This window comes from Mus musculus, chromosome X, assembly GCF_000001635.26.
Source record: "Mus musculus strain C57BL/6J chromosome X, GRCm38.p6 C57BL/6J".
Lineage (NCBI taxonomy): Eukaryota > Metazoa > Chordata > Mammalia > Rodentia > Muridae > Mus > Mus musculus.
In genome coordinates, this window is record NC_000086.7 from 134,332,226 (window position 1) to 134,345,483 (window position 13,258).

General features: G+C 39.4%; 1 protein-coding gene across 4 annotated transcripts in view; it reads left to right on the forward strand.

Annotated features, from left to right (window-relative positions):
- Positions 1-13,258, forward strand: part of Cenpi (centromere protein I) — a 55,021-nt gene that overhangs the window by 24,142 nt on the left and 17,621 nt on the right. For 3 of the 4 annotated variants that reach the window (NM_145924.3, NM_001305631.1, XM_017318340.1), the window contains 8 exons: positions 3,860-3,949; positions 4,286-4,414; positions 4,985-5,146; positions 5,378-5,498; positions 6,529-6,620; positions 7,609-7,726; positions 8,123-8,187; positions 10,851-10,945. In NM_145924.3, coding sequence (NP_666036.1) covers positions 3,860-3,949; positions 4,286-4,414; positions 4,985-5,146; positions 5,378-5,498; positions 6,529-6,620; positions 7,609-7,726; positions 8,123-8,187; positions 10,851-10,945 — 872 coding nt within the window. Of the gene's footprint in view, positions 1-3,859; positions 3,950-4,285; positions 4,415-4,984; positions 5,147-5,377; positions 5,499-6,528; positions 6,621-7,608; positions 7,727-8,122; positions 8,188-10,850; positions 10,946-13,258 lie in introns of those variants that run through there. The other variant, XM_006528477.2, reaches the window with a different exon arrangement.

Sequence of the window (13,258 nt, forward strand, 5' to 3'; positions counted from 1 at the left end):
GACTAAAGTGGCCCATTGTTGTTTTCTAAACAGTTTAGTTATAAATAATCAACAAATATGTGAAAAATGTCCAGTATCATTAGCCATAGGGAAATACATATCACTACTAAAAGATAGTGTCTCATCAAAGTTGGAATGACTATTATCAACCCTTCCCACCCACAAATCAATTGCTCGTGTGAATAATGGGGACTGGTTTTGCTCATTTGTTTGAAATTCTTTAAAAATCACATTTCTTCTATATTTATTTATTTAGTTATTTGTATGGGGTGGGTGTAGATGTACACACGTGGGCGCTACATGCCATAGCTCACATGTGGAGGTCAGAAGACACAAGAGTCATTTCCCTCAGTTCTCTCCTTCCACCATGTGGGTCTGAGATGCAAACTCAGATTTTCCAACTTTGCAGGAAATACTTTTTTTTTTTATCTATTTTCTTCCCAGCCCTTTTGGAACTTTTATAATTAATTTTTAAAGTTACTATACAAAATAAGGGGTTTGGTTATGGTATTTTACTATATCATTGTACTATTGCTCTTTTTATTTTCTCCATTACTGGTGATTTCATGTCATATCCGTATGCATATACACATATATGTCCATGCATAGAGAGTTCTTCTACACATTCTATATATTAGAGAAGCATGGAATATTTTGTTTGTCTTCTTCCTCAAATTAACTCTCTTTTCCCCTTATTTTACACATTTGTCCCCTTCATAGGCTTCATTTTAATTTTACATCATGCATATATGTGACATTTAATATGTGTGTATATATGTACACACATACACACCACACCACACCATACCTTTATCTTTTTGAGCCTGGGTCTTTCCATGAAGACCTAGTTCTCTTGAAATGTGCTCTGTAGACCTGGCTGGCCTTAAACTTTTGCCAGTTTTCCTGCCTCTGCCTCTCCAGTGCCGGGAGTACGGGCAGATAATATTGTGGCTGGCTGATATATTTATATTTAATTCTAGATTCTTCACAGAAGCAAAAACATGACATTTCTCTTAGTCTGACTTATTTCATTCATCATGAGCTCTAGTTCATCCATTTTCAAATGATATAAATTTTCTTCTTTATGGGTGAATAAAATGCCATTGTGCATGTTTGTCACATTTTCTTTATCAATTGACCTTTATTAACATCTTAGTTCAATATTTTTAAAAAAATGTAAAATGTATTTATTTTATATGTTTTCCTGTATGTGTGTGTATACCACATGCATGCAGTGCCTACAGAGGCCAGAAGAGGGCAGCAGACCCTAGAATTGGAGTTAACAAACAGCTGTTAACTTCCATGTGAGTAGCCCCTGAGTGTCTCTATAGCCGCTTAGTTATATATTTTTGCTACTGTGAATAGTGCAACAATAAACATGTATGTGCAAGTGTGTGTCTGATACCTGATTTAGCTTCCTTTGGGTATATGCCCGTGAGTGGTATAGCTGATCTGAAGTCAGATCTATTTTTAGTTGAAAAAAAAAAAAAGAAACTCATTTATTATTGGTGGAACTTAAATTAGTACAGCCATTATGAAGAGCATATGGAATCCTGCCCCCCCAAAAAAACCCTAAAAATAGAGCCACCATCCAATGTAGTGTTCTAGGTTCACATGGCAAGCAAATGAAGTCCCTGTAGCAAAGTGGTCCCTGTATTCCTTTACTTATTGTGGCACTTATCGTGGTAAGATACAATCAGCTGAGGTACTTGTCTATAAAGGACTGAATAAAAAGGACATTTTAAATATGTAAAATGGACTATGTTCAGCCATAAAGAGGAATGAAATCTTATTGCAGCAAATTGGATGAAACTAGAAGACATTAAGGATGAACAAAAGGAGCCAGACACAAAGACTAATATCACATGTAGTTGTTAAAAAGTGTCCCTGTTAATATGGACTATTAATATCAATTGAAAGACTATATTAGAGGAATACAGGGAGGTAGGGTTATTGCAATAGTCAACAATGCAATGAAAAATGCAAGCTGTATTAAGCTGTTAATGCTGAATAATGATATTAAATCCAATTAATATTATATGTACATATGATGTTAATAAAAATAAAAGGTTAAGAATAAAAATTTAATAAGTTTTGAGCGGAGGTATAGCTTAGTTGATAGAGTGCTTACTTAGTATGCACAAAGCTCTGAGTTCAAATCCTAGAACCACTTAAAAGTGGACATTATGCGTATACCTGTAATCCTAGCATTTGGGAAGTAGAGACAGACGAATCAGCAGTTTAAGGTCATTTTCAGCTACATAGCAAGTTTGAAGCCAGTCTGGGTTACATGAGTGTCTGTGAGTGGAATAAAGTCATGTTCCATCTCATGTTTTAGTTGACCATATACAGCGGTGTGTACCATAGAGCCTAATTATTTAGCAATAGGCCATCCCATGTAAGGTTAAGTAGATTCTATGAGTATCCTAGTTTCCCTTCTATTGCTGTGATAAAACACCATGACCAAAAGAAACTTCCCACAGAAAGTTTATTAGCTTACAGTTTATATAGTCCATATTGAGGGAAAATTAGGGTAGGAACTGAAGCAGAGGCCATGGAACAATATGGCCTACTACTGGCTTGTTCCCATGGCTTTCTTAGCCTACTTTCTTATACAATCCAGGATGACTCTGCCCATAGTATGGTGGCCCTTCCTACAGCGATCATTAATCAAGAGAATGTCCTATAGACTTGCCTACAGGCAGTCTGATAGAGACATTTCCTTTAAAAACTAATTTTTAAAAATTACTTATGTATATAGATGTTCTGCCAGTATGTATATCTGCACAATGCTCATGGAGTGCCCTGGAGACCTGAAAAGGTGGCAGAGTCCCCGGAGTCCCGTCCGTGCGCCCCCCCCCCCCCCCCCCGCACTGGAGTTACTTATAGTTGTGAACTGTCATGCTGGAAATCAAACTTGGGTCCTCTGGAAGAACAATCAGTGCTAGTTAGCGCTGGAGGCATTTTCTCAATTGCGATTTTTCTCTTCTCAGTCTTTAACACAAGTCTTTAGCTTGTGTTAAATTGATAAAGAACTAACGAGAAGGATGTTCACGCAGTCACGAACTCACTCGCAATTCATTTCTTGTAATACATCCCCATGATTTTTAGGACTACTGTGTTTCTGTTATTTGCTGTCTTACTTTGTATAGTATTCAATTCAGCAAAATTTTAATGTCTTAAAAAGACTTGGTTACTTGCTTAGATTTTAAGTTATATGCTTTTTTTTTTGTAATCTGCTGTATTAAATGTAGGCATCCAGCAGCAATGACTGCTTAAATTGTGAAGTCAGTCTTTGTCTCTGTGTGTGTGCGTGTGCACGTGTGCACGTGTGTGCGTGTGCCATGGCATGCCTATGGAGGTCAGAGGACAACTTGCTATAGTTGGTTTTCTCTTTCTACCGTTCAGGTCCAGGAGTGAACTCATGGCATCAGGCAGTTGTCTTTACCCACTGAGCCATCTTATCAGTCCCTATCTCCCCTTTTTTGAGATAGGACCTCTTCACTAGTCAAACTTGTCAAGTAGGCTAGGCTGGCTGGCAAGTGAGCTGCTGGGCAAGTCACCCCTAGGATCTGCCTGGCTCTGCATAGCACCACACATGACCTTTTCAAACTTGGTGCTGCCTATATAGACCAGGCTGGTTCTGAACCCACGGAGTTCCCACTTGTGTTTGCTGATTGTTGGGAGACGCTTGCCACCATGCCATGCTTTCTTTAGCTTCTTCTTACAGTTCTGCCACATTGTAAAATTGGACTCTAAAGGTTTAGACTTGGCTTACTGTTACCTTTTGTTTAACATAAGCTCTAAGTTTGCATTTGGCCACTGAGTTGAAAAATGAAAAATTCTTACTTTATTTCAGGGAATGCAGCCCCACCTCCAGGCTTTGTTGTCGCTGTATAAGTTCTTCGCTCCTACTTTGATTTCTGTATCTTTGCCTGTAAGGAAGAAGGTAAGGGATTACTGAGGGAGAAGTCCTACAGAGATCCGAACACATTTTTGTTTATTTTGCTTTGTTTGGGAAACGGTTGTGGTGTGGAACCTCAGGCTGGCCTCTAACTCATCTTCCTTTCTTGGTTTCCCAAATGCTGGGACTACAGATTTGCACCACAACTTTGGCAAAATGCATTGTTTTTCATGAAGTTAATTTAAAGATTTGAACTAAAACATTAAATGGATTTATAAGAATATAAAATTTCATAATCAATATGCATTCAGTTAATAATTTTAGACTTAATTGCTCTGATTCATGAGTACCTAATCCTCTTTTCTTTACCTAAATTTATAGATCTTTTTCAATAATTCAAAAAATCTGTGGACTTCAGCTTCCCTTGCTGTGAGGCTAAGGAACCAGGGAGCTTTTCCAGAACCTCTAAACCTTCCATTACGCCCAACTACGGGCCGTTCTCTAAAGAGGGTAAGTAATCTAAAGTACCAAAGGACTTGTGGCTTCAAAAATAGTAAGCATCCAGGTGGCGGTGGTCATAGATATTTAAATAGATTTTGATAATCTAGTATTCTATGCAAACCACATCCAGACTCCCATTAAATGTAACATCTTAATAACCGATTTTACAGATTTATTTACTTTTTACCTATTTATTTTTGAGATTGTATTTTTCTAAATGTAGCCTGGATGGCCTGAAACTTGCTATGTTGACTAGACTTGGCTTCTGCCTCCTGTGTTGGGATTAAGAGAGTGTACCGCCATTTCTGACTGTTGGGATTAGAGTTTACCACCATTTCTGACTGTTGGGATTAGAGTTTACCGCCATTTCTGACTGTTGGGATTAGAGTTTACCACCATTTCTGACTGTTGGGATTAGAGTTTACCACCATTTCTGACTGTTGGGATTAAAAGAGTACACCACTATTTCTGACTGTTGGGATTAAGAGCGTCTACCACCATTTCTGACTTGATTTTACCTTTTTTAATCTGTCTTTTTTGGTACATTGATAAATTGTTGGACTATCTTTTCTCCTTAAGAAATGGAATTCTCACTCAGTTATACCAGCACTAAATTCTGCTAACAAAGAATATGGAGAGAAGACGGCGAGTCTGTTTGATTATCTCAGCAGTGAAAGATCACTTCCACTAGAACAGCTTCAACGTTTCCCTCAGCTTTTAGAGAGCATCCATTGTTTAGAGGTATGTGACTGGTGCAGGTGCTGATGGGATTTTCTGTTTGATCTGGAGAGCCTCTCTTTTCAGTACTTGGCACTGAACTCAGCCTCACACATGCTAGGGAACGACTCTACGCTGAGCCTTATCCCAGACCCCAGACCCTTTATTTTTGTTGTGTGTTTCCTATCTACTGTTTCACTTCTCACTGTAGCATACATTTCCTATCCTAACTGGTAACTTGTTTCATCTTTACAGCTCCCTTCTCAGATGTGCTCAGTGCTAAACAGCCCTCTGCTACTTCACTATATTAATTGTGTCAAAGATGAGTCAATCTTACTGAGGATCTCTTATTGGTTGAGTCAAGCATTACAAGAAGGTAAGAATTGATGCTCTAAAGTATCGGGTAAATTAGAATCGAAGAAGATAGTAAACAGCTTTCTTATGATAAATTAAAAATTCTAGAATTTAATATTTTATATATTTATAGAAATGGTATAATCACTTTTCTAGTAATCATATATCCTGAACATGCATACTTGTCGTGTTATGATTTAAAGACAAGAAAAAAGGAGTGGTATTAAGTACACACTGCTGTATGAGCATCAGAATTGAGCACATGACTGGTCTTAATCTCAGCATCGTTCTTTGCATTCCTAGGAGCTGGCAAGAGTGAGTAGATCAGTAGTAAGCCAACTGAGAGAAAGTCAATTTGCAAGACAGAATATTAGCTTTTTATTGTATAATGGACTTGATTCTTTCTGGTGACTAACCAGCATGGCCATGCGTACCAAATCAAGTCCTGCCTAACAGCACATTGGGGATTAGCAATTTTTTTTTAATTAAAGAGCTAAAGGACGCGACAGCAGAGAGGCTTTCATGCGTGCCCTAGTGAAGCCTGACCCCTTTTTTGCCATTTTTCTCTAGGAATTTTGCTATCACAAGTGTTTATTTCTTGGATAAGCCACGTTTGACTGTTGACATCTTTGCAATCAGTTTTAGTCTCTGATGATTGTTCCTTTGATTGAGAGTCTTACAGGAGATTTGATACAAGTAATTCCAATTTGAATTGGTAACGTCCTCCTACCTGTAGCCTACATTCAACTCCCCCTATCGATTTTCAACCATGTATTTATAGTCCCTTGGATTTCTGTGACATGAAGCTGATATTGCTCATTGTAAGGGAACTTTTCGAGTGTTTTTCCTATAAGCTTTCCCCTATGTTACCATGTTTGCTGACTGTCGCTTCCAAATCCCTGTTGAGATCTACAGGGTCATAGCCAGCTTATTCGAATCTTACAACTTTTCAATTTGTCATTTCTCTGTCACTAGAGAGTAGTCATACATTTATTCTGTATCATTTTAATTATTGTCTGACCAGATGCTTATATTTATGATTTCTTCTCTAGAATGTGTGTGGTATAATATAAATAATTATGAACAAGAAAAGGAATTTATAAACTTTCTGGACCTGGTCATCAGGGTACAGTGCTTCTTACAAGTAAGATTCAGTTTGCTTTCTAGTGATTCCATCTTTCCTAAGATTTATTTGGCTGTCGCTTGTAAGTACGCGACATTCTTCTTTCTTGGAGATACAGTTTTACGTATCACAGACACAGACCTGACATTTTGCAGTATCGGGGTCACACCAAGGGCATTGATCATACTAAGCCAGCGGCCTACCAACTGCACCGTACCTGAAGCCCCGGTACCTGCTGTCATCAAGTTTTATTTTTATTTACTAATTTTCCTTATTCTTGGCATCTTTTAAAAATAATATTTGTTCAAATTAAAATTTAGAGAGCCAAGTTGGACTGACATTTATTTCTGTATGATTACATTTGAAGAGGGAATAAGTTTAAATTTTTAGATGCAATGGAAATTTTTATAATTTTAAGGAAATGAATTATTTGATGCATTCAATTAATTGAATTATCCAGGCCTATAGATCTTATAGGGTTACTAGTTGTATTCATTTTGGGGAGGTTGGGGCAAGGACTTGCAATCCAACCAAGGGCCTTGTGCGTGCTAGGTGAGCCCTTATTCTACTACTGCTCCATATCCTCAGCCCATGGCTTGTATTCTTTTTAGTTAATTAATTAATCCTTTGACGGGGCCTCATTAGCCCAGGCTGGCCTTGACTTTAATAAGCAGCTGAGAATGGATCAGAACACCTTGAATGTTGGGGTTACAGGCGTGCATGAGCACATCCAGTTTAGGTGGTTCTGGACGTTCGGCAAGCACCCCGGCTGAGCACCTCCGGCCCAGGATTTATGTTCTTTATAGCTACAAACGTTTTCGAGCATGACATATGTCCTAGCAGGTGTAATTTTGTCCTGGGGATCTCCGAGTTGCACTTAAAGCTGGAACTCTTGTATCGACATTATCTAGACGCCTTCGTGCATCTGAAACAACTGTAGCACAAAGTAAAATGGTTGTTAGAGGCTTTGTGATTCTATACAAGGTTTTAAGATCCTCGTGTATTTCAGGAGGGATTTTACTCCTGTGAGGCATTCCTGTATAAAAGCCTGCCTCTCTGGGATGGCTCCTCTTGTCGGTCACAGTACCTTCAGCTTCTGGCCTGGATTCCATTCAGTAGCTTCTCTGGTATGTACCCTGTTACTTTCCTTCTGCTGTGATTTAACACCATGCCTGAGACAACCTCGATTGATTTTGCTTTACAGTTCCTAAGCGTTAGAATTCATGACAGCAGGCATGAAGATAGGGCCAGGGATCTAAGCGCTTGCATCATAAAGCACAGGATGAGACAGAGATTAAGTGGACTAAGAATGGCACTAGGTTTTGAAGCCTTAAAGCCCACCTCCACTGACATAAAGATTTCTAAACCTACTTGAATAGTGCCACCATTTGGGGACCAAGCATTTAAGCCTCAGCTTATGGGGGACATTTTTATTGAAACCACCACAATTTGAACTTATTTGATTCAATGTAATATAAGAAAGTTAAAGATTTTTGAATCCTCTTTTATTTTCTATTTCCTAGAGGTGAAGCCACTTCTTTCTGATCATCTAGCACCTCTCTTCTTTACATCAAGTATTTATTTCAAGGTAAACAGACAAACAAACAAACAAACACCACATCTGACTCATACTCAGGAAAGAACATACTTCTGTTAACTGGTTAAATGATGTTATATAATCCCAAACTGGAATTCTGGCAGTGATCTGTTTTCTTCTCATTTGTAATTTTGTAACAGTAGTTTGTGTGTGTGTGTATGTGTGTGTGTTTGTGTGTGTTCATGCACACCACAGTGCATGTATCATGACATGGAATTTTACCTGCCCTCTCCTCCCTCCCTTCCTTCCTTCCTTCCTTTCTTCTTCCTTCCTTTCAGTACAAGGGTTTGCTAGGTATTATAGCTTAGACTTGCCTGGAACTTGTTCCATAGCCAAGGCTAGAATAGCAGCAGTCCTTCTGGCTCTTGATAGTACAGGTATGTCTTACCACACATTACCCCTGCTTTGACTTTGGAACTATATTGTATTATGGAATTTAAAATGCATAGAGCTTTCCGGTTTGAAAGCTTGGCCACACAAAATTGTTCTGAACTTTTTACACTAGTAAGCAGCAAATGATATCATGAGAAACATGTCAAGTGCATATGAACAATGAGCAAACCCAGCTGTACTTGGAGTTTTGTATTTATGCTTTTGTGCCTGGGTTAAATGCATTGTTATTAATTCCGCATCACCAACGCATCAGAATCACATTGAAGAAGTAAGAGCCCTTCCTCCTGGAATCAGTTACCCACTAGCACGGGCATGATACTTTTCCAAAACTTTTAACAGAGTTTTAGAAGGGATTAAGCCACTGCTTCCAACTGACCCTAATTGGCCCCGGCAATAAAACAGAACTACAAATGTTATTGTTTATATCAACTGATATCCATAAGTGCTGTGTTCAATAATTATGGTGGATATTCATTTTAGAAGGTCGTTTTCAACCTCTATATTTGCTGCTTTGAACAAATAATACACAAGCATTGTTCTGGGTCAGGGGCATAGAAAAATTCATAATTTAAGATGACAGCTATGCTCTAGCTTAGGTTTGCAAAGCTGATTCCATGGGAAATACAAGGTAAACAGGTTGTTACATTGTTCTCCCAAAGGCAGGTTAAACAAACAGGTCAGATAGACAGTAGCTAGCGGTCTTAAGTGACCTCAAGGTATGGTATTAACGCCGGCTGTGAAATCCAGTCAAACTTCCAGGCTCTTAGAATGTAAAGATCATTTTATCACAATGCATTGCCAGAGTTTTGAACATAATGCTTATGTTAGTATATTTCATAAATATACTCGTTTTTGGGAGTTAGGGATGTGAGGTTGAAACAGGGTCCAGCTATGGGACTCAGGAGAACCTTTAACCTGAATCTGTCTTCTTGCCTCAGTTTTCCAGGCATTAGGATTAGGGATGCAAGCCACGGTGCTCTAATTATTTTTCACAACCATGGGAGTGCAATAGTGACCAAAGCCAACAAAACTCCTTGAACCACTTGAATACCTGTTTTGTTTGTTTGTTTTTGAGAGCAGTGATGATAGAATACTTCTTTTACAAATGTTTTGCCTCTTACATGGCTCACTGTTGGCTACATTTACAGGAAAAGCAGGTTATTCTGGTTAGTATTTCTCATAATTCATTGCATATTACTTTATTGCCTATCACATTAACTTGAATTTACTAATTATATTACTTGTAACTTACTACTATATGAATACTGTTATTCAAGTGAAAATACCAGTTATCCCAGCTAATAAATTTTCAGCGACTCAATTTTGAAAAAAAAAATTCTTTCGCAATTCTCTCCTAATGTTCCAGTTGAGTTCTTTTCAAACTGTTCACCCGTGCCAGCAGTTTAAAGAGCTGCTTAGCTGTGGACGCTCGGGCGAGGTGTAGGCACTTGTTATTTCTGTGGATTAGGGTGGTTGCTAGTTAGCAGTTGCTTTTGATTCGACCTACTACGCATGTATCCATTCATTTTCCTTATATCGATTTTTGTCTGAGAGTGGAGGAAGGAGGAAAGGAAACAGAAAATGAGGCAAGAAGAGAGAGCACTTTTTCATTTTCAGGCCCCCAATGGGACTCAGTGAGCATAGTTAGGGAATTGTAAATGAGGCCCTGGGAAGGCAGAGTAAAAATTCTGAGAACTCGGAGATTAGAACTGTTTCTTTTCCAGAGCTACAGAAGAGTAATCGTTATATAACCAGCAAAAAAGGAGGCAGCTTGTGCTTAGAGACCACGGAGAAAAAGGGTGGAAAGCTCTTACTGGGAGCAACTTGAGATGATCTCTGAGAGGACAATAGGGATGGTTTTGTCTCTGCAATTGTCTTCTGCGGCTCAGGCTGGCATCAAACGTGCCGTGTACTACTCTGTTCCAACGCCTTAGCTCCCTCCCTCTGCCTCCTGAAGGCTGCCAGTACAGATTTCTGCCACCATGCATGGCCAAGAGTGATGGTTTATTTGATGATAGAAATGACGTTATAAAGGGGTGTGGTTTTCAGAAACCTCTGTTCCTAGGCTAAGCCACAAGTCTTGTTGGCAACATAAGCTTGCATTCATCTCTGCTTTGGAGAGTGAGCATGTTGGAGTGGTAACTGTTTGAGTTCTAAGTGGGGCACTGCCCTCTTCACAGTCCCTTCCACTTCTAGTCTCCTTTAGGTCTAACTACTATTTGCTTTGAATGATTTTGTTTTGTTTTGTTTTCCCTCTTCAGTGTAGTGTTCTTCAAAGTCTGCAAGAATTACTGCAGAATTGGCTGCTTTGGCTCTCTACGGATGCGCATGTGCAGCCCACGACAGACAGTCCTCTGTGAGTTAATCCTGTGGCCGGCCACAGAAGTGTTCTACACAAAACTGTTTGCATATGGAATCTAATATTATGTCATGCAACTTAATTATCTTGTGTAGAAGTCTTCTGGAAATATTTTAGTTACTCTTCATATTTTATTCCCATAATCCTGAGAGAAAAGTCAAAAATTTCCAAGTTACTATTTAGATAAACCAGAAAGCCAACCCTTTTGAGTTACTTGGCACTAGGTAATTTAGCAAAAAGGAATATTGAACCTATACTGCAGCTCTGACTTCTATGTACTTTAATTTACTTTATATAATGCATTTTTATATGTTGACTCAACTTTAATGGTGGATTTTGTTTCTGGGGTGTATTTTGGTTACACACTAATTTATTGGGGCTTTGGAGTTAAAAATGAATTTCAATTTCCATTTATATGCTTTCAAGGAATTACATAATCATAATCATAATTACATAATCAGGTTTTTGATTCTTTCTGCCTATTTGGATTCTCTTTTAAATTTTATTTTTAATTTATTTTTTACACTCCATATTCCATTCCCCCCATCCACCCTCCAACTGTTCCACATCCCACACCTTCTCTTCACCCCCTGTCTCTACTTGGATGTCCCCACCCCCACCCAATCTGACCTCTAGACTCCCTGGGGCCTCCAGTCTCTTGAGAGTTAGGTGCATCATCTCTGAATGAGCACAGACCCGGAAGTCCTCTGCTGTATGTGTGTTGGGGGCCTCATATCAGCTGGTGTATGCTGTCTGTTTGGTGGTCCAGTGTTTGAGAGATCTCAGGGGTCCAGATTTATTGAGACTGCTGGTCCTCCTACATGGTTGCCCTTCTCTTCAGCTTCGTTCAGCCTGCCCTAATTCAACAACAGGGGTCAGCTGCTTCTGTCCATAGGTTGGGTGCAAATATCTACATCTGACTCTTTCAGCTGCTTGTTAGGTCTTTCAGAGGACAAACTTGATAAATCCCTTTTCATGAGCACTCCATAGCCTCAATAATAGTTGCGGACTATTACTGGGCCTGTTGCTAGACCTTCTTTTCCTCAGGCTATTTGGATTCTCTTATCTTCTGCCAGCCACATTATTCATTAGTGCTTTTAAAATCTCATATTTTAGAAAATTGTAAGCATAATCAAAGGTAGAGCTAAGAGGGACTATCCCTGAAGAGAGGTGGAAAGATTGGAAAAGCTAGAGTTCTTTGTAACTTTAATTTTTAACCCTTATTTTTAATGATGGTTTTTAAGCACTTTAACCTCCCTGGTAGCCCACCACCCACTAACGGTAGTGGAAAGGAGAGGCTATGGGGGAAGTGGACCTGCTTAGAAAGGTTTTTTGGAGCAGCTCCCATCTGTGTTGTCTGGAAATTAGCAGTTTAGTTTCTAAGTTAGTAGCAGAGGCAGCTCAGTCCACTAGCAAACACTTAACAGATATACCAGCAGTCCAGTTTGGTAGAGTCTGGATAGCAAACACGAATCAGTAGTGGTGGCACTATAGCAGAGCAGCCAGGCCCAGCCTTGGCACGAGTCAGCAGGAAGGACCAGACCCTGAGGGACACCAGGAAAAATTTTGTGCTGTGTCTCTCTCAGGGAAGCAAAGATCAGTGAGTTTGTGAGACTCACAAGTTTTGTATATCTAGGTGTATAAGTAAGCTTAGCTCAACCTCCGTCAGTGTCCATTGAGACCTATTTATACATCATGTATCCTCCATGGGTCTTGTCTCAGCATGTGTCTTACCTTAGCACATGTCTTGTAGTAGCATGTGTCTTGTGTTAGTACTGTGTGTCTGTCTCAGTTGATCGCACTCTGCCAGTCAGCCCAAGTCTGTGGAAGCAACAGGAAACTGCAGTACACCACCAGAATTGTGTGTGTGTGTGTGTGTGTGTGTTTCTCTCTATGGAGTCCCGACAAATGTAGCTCGACTACACATGTAAGACAGATCAATATATGTGTGTTGTTAGTAAAGAATTTTTTTATTACATGTCCTTTCATGTGTTTGTTTTAGCAAAATATCCTCTCTTCTGTGTCTGTTTCAGTGAAATGTTCCTTCATGAGTCTGCCTTAGCCTTTCACCTGTGTCCACTTTGACAAAATGTTCCTTCACATGTTTGCCCCAGGAAAACACCATCCAACCGACTTTCCAAAGATCCCTTAAGTTTCCACTTGAGGTCTGGGTGGGCTGGAATGAAACAGTGTCTTCTGGACATCACAGGACCCCTGCACTCACGCACTGTATAAGACCTGCCTAAGAGCAAGCTGGTCAATATGCTAGCAGGCCAGAAGACTCCACTCCTGAGTAGCTAAGGATTCTTT